The following is a 6,824-nucleotide window of genomic DNA, read 5'->3' on the forward strand; positions in this document are numbered from 1 at the left end:
ATCTTAAAAACTGGACTGAGTCTTGATAGTCCATGTGTAAGTGTTTAGAGGGAATAACGTTGTTAGATGTATTTATTGTAGATACAACATTGTGACGACCCCTGCCTTGCTATCACCTGGTGTGTGTGTGTGTGTGTGGCCCTTTAAATATTCTCCCTTTTGCCTATCAGCATTGATTAAGGACACCTGGCTGCCGGTACCAGAGGTTTAAAAGGCCTGAGTCAGTCCCTGGAGCGTTCTCTCCCCCCCCCCCCCCCCCCCAGAGGACCGGACCTCGGAGAGCAGTGTCGTCTATTCTTTTTTACCTTGCCTTTTTGTTTGTCTTTGGCCATATTGAGTTTTGTTTCATAAATACCTTTTCCTACATATTCTTGTCCTTCCCACGCTTTTTGTTATGGCCAAGAGCCAGACCATGACAACATACATAAATATCCATTCCATTTATTTTATTTACTCTAATGGAAAGTATTAAAACGTCTGAAGCTGAATTTGTTCAAAGCACAGATTAAACTTTGTGATGTAGATGTGTTGCTTTGTGTGTCAAGAAGCTCTGGTTTATTTTAAGAACCATTAAGTCCTGTTAGCAGAGCAGAAACCTACTAAAACCACCACAGGTTGTGTCTGCTTTCCTTAAAAGATTGTATGTCAATGCCATCTACTGGTCTGGTTAAGAATATCATCAACTGTGTTTAGGGGGGGTCTGCAAACACATACCATCTCCTGAAGTCTCTGTCATTATAAATATCATTCGAAGGCAGGGTTCAATGTGTACAATTATCATTTATTAACATTCATTTTAAAGTGACTTGCACTATCACAGCAGTTCAAAATAAAAATAAAATCACAGATCAAGTCAAGTAGTTTTCACATTGTTTTTCAGTATGGTATTACTGAATTATAAATATTCCTTCATTCAATACAAAAGCTTTTAGATAATAAATTAATGCTACCTTTTTGTGCTATTCGGTCAGTAGGGCCACAACAACAAAAAAGTTGTTGATGAAGTTGTTATTTTGTGCATAACTGGGCTTTTTCTCCATTTATAGATATAAGTAGAACACTATAATTACTTCAACTAACTCTCAGGACAGCTCTGCTTCACTTGAACCTCTGAAAATGTAAAATCTGAAAATGTAAGGCTTGTCCTGCCTTGGATTTTGGCGCAATTCAGTAAAACCACAATAGAAAATGGAAAGGTGTATTATATCATCCATCGTTAACATTTAAGGGCTTCATATAGGACCGTATGTTTGCAGTCATTTTAGGATGTCATGGGTCTACAGCTGAAGAACATTTTTTTACTCAGTAAACAGAAAATGCCCTGAGAAGGAACTGTCAGCGGTCAGACCGCCGCTGACACCATAGTCAGACACAAGATAGACCTTGTCCCACTTCTCAAGCTTGATGATCATGCTGCCACTTGCTGAGATGTAACCGCTCTGCCTGGTGGTGAATGAGTGCAGAATCCTTTTTCCATTGCGCATCAGATCCAAAGTGGCCTCACGGTTGTAAACGGTGGCGTGGAACTGAAACTCATAAACACCCGGATACTCACACGTAAAATACCCAGTTTTGCTGTCATAGCTTTTCTGTCCATTGTAGATGACATCGGAAAATTTCAAGGGTCCGCCGTCTTTGATGAGGTTACCGAGTCTCATGGAGAAGGCAGAGTTAAACATGGTGCCTGGAGGCCCGGGGGGTCCAGGGGGTCCATTCAGACCACGGCGCCCTCGGGGTCCTGAATAAAAAACAGACATGAGTACAATTATACCAACAGGACCTTTCCATACAACCATTTTAAAGTTATAATTCTAAACGTAGAGTAAAAATGCATAAGCTGTAGTTTTACCTGCGGATCCATTTTGGTTAGATCCTGGGTAATAAAAAGGGGAAACAGTCAGTATTTTTTCAAGGATTATAATGTTGGCACTGATCTTGTTTAGTTTACTGTGTCAGATTACAGGACAAATACTAACCATCATCCTTCCATGCATCAAGGTCAAAAGCTTCGATGTTCGCACATGGGGTGTAACCCGGTCCTCGAGGACGGTACTGGAAGGGTTTTTCTGGGACTTCAGTTATACCAGAGTTGTCACAGATGATTCGGGCAAGTGACGTGTTTTTCAGTGACTCCATTTGGGCCTCAGTGAACACTCCATCGTTCTCCCACCAAAGTCTGAAATTGGACAATTTGTTAAAATATAACAATATTGAATGTAAAAAAGAATAACAACACATACCATTTTCCACATTGTGAGCAATGTCAGTTGTGTAACATACCGGTCTCCCTTGCGAATCTTCTCAAACTGAGTGGCAATCAGGCAGGCAAAGAGAGGTCCCACTCTTCCTCCAGGGACAAAGGGCTCAGCCACTCCTCCAAGCCACACATCGATGTTTCCAGGTGTTCCATAGAGACCCATAAGTTTGGTGGCCAGAACCGTGTTGTTTAACACTTCAGCCAGCTCTATCAGGTTACCTGGCTGTGAAAGGCCACAGAACTTGCGCCATTTGTTGTAGCCTATAAGGAAGTACACAGCTTTAAATTGTTGCCATGTTTTAGGTGTGTGATCTTTAATACCTGTAGGAACAATTATTGTATTCCTAAACAATACATAGGTATAAAAACTAAATTACCAGAGATTCCATGGTCTCTGCCTCTCTGCATGTTAAGGGCAGCCAGATCCAAAGCCAACGTGTTGGTGAATTTGAAAAGCCTGTCCCTTAGCTCTTCAGGCATCATTTGATCCTGCGTGTTCAGCTTGGCCTTACTACCCACAAGGCCCCTCAGAATTGGGTCCAGACCACCTGAGGAACACAATAGATCATTTAGGGTCTAAACTCATTCTCTGATTAGGTAACAACAAACAAGTTAAAGATCTTGGCCAAACCTTCAAAGATGATCCTCCACGGTGTGAAGAAGGCTCTGTGAAGCATAGGGCTGGGGTATGTGGGGTGTTCAACGAATTGCTCATTCAAACGAGGCATAACAGGCGGAATCATCAGGTGAGCAAATCGGTAAGCAGCAGTAGCGAACACATTAGAGATGCCGGGGTCAACACTGTCATCATAACCAGGGTAGGTGGACAGCTGGTTGGCCATGAAGTCTGGACCAACAATGTGAGCCAAGTAGTCTCTGAAAGTGATAACCTGAAAGACAGAAAACATTTTAATGAACCATGCATAATAACGATCCCTTAAATCGTCATTGAAACTTTTTTGTAAGCGATTCAGCTAAACCAATTCCTAACCTGGAAATATGCTCCCATGATTTTGCGTGCCTCTTGGTAGAGCCTTTCTCCGCCCCAGTGAGGATTCAGCTGTGCCAGAGCACGGGCCAGCCGATTGTGCTCACGCAAAAACAGAGTGTGTAAAGTGGTCAACGCAATGTGTTCATTGGAACGCTCATCACCTTAAAAGTTGGATAAAATGTGAGAAAAAGAGCTGTCAGCCTTGTGCAATGCTTGGAATGATCTAACACGTTCAACATTTGTACATCAGTGTGTTTGCTGCCACTCACCAGCCTGAAAGCAGGGCACCTCCTCTGCATTAACATCATTAGTCATGCGAGCTCGGTTGGCACAAATGTTGGACACCATGTCGGAGAAGGGCAGGTACTCACGGCCGTCGTCATTGTACATTTCGTTGACCCTCATCAGGCCATCATCTGAACTGAGATCCCGAAGTAAGCGAGCTTTGCTAGGATCTGAACCATACACCTGACCTACATCAATGAAAGCTGTAAGAGCGTTCATCTGCTGACGGGTGGTGCTGGAACCAAAGATGTGGCCCATTTGTCCAGAACCACAACCTGCGGCCGAGCGGAAGAAAGGCATGCACTCTGCGTCTTCGCCAAAACGCCGGTCGTTGCTAGGAATCTGTTGGGAAGACGAGAAGAAGTTAGCATTCAATGTGTGTGTGTGTGTGTGTGTGTGTGTGTGTGTGTGTGTGTGTGTGTGTGTGTGTGTGTGTGTGTGTGTGTGTGTGTGGTGTGTGTGTGTGTGTGTGTGTGTGTGTGTGTGTGTGTGTGTGTGTGTGTGTGTGTGTGTGTGTGTGTGTGTGTGTGTAGAGAGGCACATTTAATGCTGGATAAGACAGACAAAGACAGAGTTCAAGATTTACAATTATTTCAGTTCAGTTTAAATTCAATGATGTCTGTTTTTTTGTAATGACACTGACCTTAATGGGGAAGCAGGGCTCTGTGCTATCACAGCTCTCGTCACAGTCGATCCCGTTGTTGAATGAGCGGATAACAGGCGAGTGAGGGGTGAAGGTCAGGTCGTGGTCCATCCACTGGCCAAAGATGGTCACCATGAAAGTATAGAGTGGATCGCTTGTCACGTTATCGTTTCCTGTTGCCAGAATTCGGTTTGACACTTCCAATACCTGAAGACACAGTGTAGACAGTGAGCACCTAGTACTACATTCGTCTTTTCTTCATTGTCATTGACCATATGTTAAGGTTTCTTACCAATGGCAGATAGTGATTGTCGATAGTCTTATTATCCCAGCCTCTTGGTTTATAAGTACTATCCTCGTACTCAGCAGGGAGCCAGCGGGTGAAAGGTGTATTGGCGGAGCCAAAAAGGAGGTGTTCCCTATATGCAAGAAATAATAAATGAATTAGTGCTCATCTTATATGTTTTTTTTGTATTTATTTAATAAAAATGATAGGTGGGAAACCTAGGCAGCTGCTTACAACCAATACATACAGTAACATGAAAACTAAAACAGAATCAAACTACTCATGAGTTAGTAGTATGAAAGCTATATGTGCAGTTGTCCACACCTATAGTCAGGGAAATTAAATGTAACGTTTCTATTTAATAGTTGACTCACTGGTTGTTGCAGGTGCTGCTTGCTGTGCGATACGGCGAATAGAAACTCGCCGTGCAGGAAGGGGACCGATGTCGGGGGGAGCAGCCTGTCAGATCAGCGATGACCGCCAGAGTCTCCTCAGGGATCAGATCTAAATTAAGTAAGACACATTAATGACTCAGCTGCAGAGGTGGGAAAAGTTCTCAGATCTTGTACTTGAGTAAAAGTAGAAGTACCAGAGTGTAGTAATCTACAAGTTAAAGTTCTCCAATAAAAATGTGTAAAGTAAAAGTAGCAAAGTGTTTGCATCAAAATGTACTTCAAAAGTACAAGTTCTCATTATGCAGATTGGCCCATTTCAGAATATACTGTACATGTTTTGTTTATTTATTGATGCATTCATGTGTCTATCAAAGATGGTTGAGGTGCAGCTGTTTTAATAACATTGTATTCTTCAGGTTAGCTTGTGAATTTACTCCAGGTATAACTAAAGTTTATTCAAGTGTTTATTACATTTCACATCATTAATCAAAATCTGAAAACAGTAACTAAATATATTTGTAAAATGTAGTGGAGTAAAAATACACGATTTACCTCTGAATTGCAGTGGAGTAGAAGTACAATGTATAGCCAAAAATTGATATACTCAAATAAAGTACCAAAAAATGTTACTTAAGTACAGTGAGTAAGTCTACTACTTTAATAACAATAATAATAATAATAATAATACATCGGATTTGTATAGCGCTTTTCCTAATGCTCAAAGACCTTTTACATAAAATCAGAACGGAAACAATACAAAGAAAACAAAAAACGATATACAGATGTTTCTAAGGAAAGTGACGGGGAGCTGTAAATGTTTCACACCTGTGGCATTGATGGAGCGTCTTCGTCGTCTGTGCAAAGACTTCTGGATCAGCTCCACGGCGTAATGCATGTAGTCTGCAGCGCGCACCGCATTTCGGGTCATCCCAACAGGCTGCTTCAACGTCCGCAGGATGTCTGAGGGACTCACTGCATTCCGCCTCACGCGATCAATGCTCCTGTGTGGTGAGCAGAGACAACATTGATGAATTCATACATTAATAGGAACTAATACCTTCGATTTAGTTCTTCAAAAAGGTTTGTACACTCACACTTTTCTGGAGTATTCGTAAGCTGAGTCAACATTGGCCTTGGCTGCGATCACAATTTTCTCAATCTCAGCTCTGCTCAAATACGATTCTGAAATGCCACATCAAAGACTTTTACAAGATATATTTGTGATGCAATACTGTAACATAAAACTCAAACATTTGAACTGAGATAATTATTTCTGAATCAAGGCAAGTTTATTTATATAGCACCTATAACACAAGGTAATTCAAAGTGTTTTACAAAAAGGAAAAACATTAGGAGCATTAAGAAATAGTGCAGCGGAACACATTATAAAATGACATTTAAAAACTGTCATTATAAAGAGAAGGAGGATAAAATAAACATTAAACAAGCAAATAACACAGGTATAAAAAAAACATTAATAAAAGCTATGTAACCTGAATAGTTAAATTGAAAGCAGCGGCAGAAAGAAAAGTCTTTATCTAAAAAAAGTACAATAAGTCAAATATTTAAATATATCTTAGTGGCTTTTGTAAGCAAGAGGAAGGTGGAAGCACTCACCAGCATTCACCTGGCATTGCAAGCTAAGGTAAAGCCCTGCAGCCAACAGGCACAGAAAACCCTTCATTGCTGCAAAAAAGACAAATATTATCTAGTCAGTGAAGCAAGAGGTGCAAATCTTCAGCCACTCTCAGAAGTGTGTGCTGCATGTAAGTTGTCGGACAATTTATAGCCGGTGTGTTGCTTCATTACCGCCCATTTGTTGTCCGGAATTCCCATATTTTCTTCCGCGTTCTCACTCAGCATCCCTGTTGAAGTCTGCCAATTAATGATGATCAGCGAAATAAATAACCTGTCACTCAAAAAATCAATGTAGCAAATCAAAGCTGCATGCTTTCACCGTGTTATGA

General features: G+C 41.3%; 1 protein-coding gene across 1 annotated transcript; it reads right to left on the bottom strand.

The window, feature by feature from the left end:
- Nucleotides 1-822: 822 nt before the first annotated feature.
- On the bottom strand, nt 823-6,541 carry LOC117561010 (eosinophil peroxidase-like). Its single transcript, XM_034238175.1, has 14 exons — nt 6,475-6,541; nt 5,952-6,039; nt 5,683-5,858; nt 4,837-4,966; nt 4,469-4,595; nt 4,177-4,383; nt 3,518-3,875; nt 3,249-3,409; nt 2,889-3,147; nt 2,635-2,805; nt 2,281-2,518; nt 1,977-2,176; nt 1,850-1,873; nt 823-1,738 (listed from the first exon to the last, which is right to left on the bottom strand). The coding sequence occupies exons 1-14, from the start codon at nt 6,539-6,541 to the stop codon at nt 1,299-1,301; spliced, it is 2,646 nt and encodes an 881-aa protein (XP_034094066.1). The 3' UTR covers nt 823-1,298.
- Nucleotides 6,542-6,824: the final 283 nt, after the last annotated feature.

This window comes from Gymnodraco acuticeps, unplaced genomic scaffold (genome assembly GCF_902827175.1).
Source record: "Gymnodraco acuticeps unplaced genomic scaffold, fGymAcu1.1, whole genome shotgun sequence".
Taxonomy (NCBI): Eukaryota; Metazoa; Chordata; class Actinopteri; order Perciformes; family Bathydraconidae; genus Gymnodraco; species Gymnodraco acuticeps.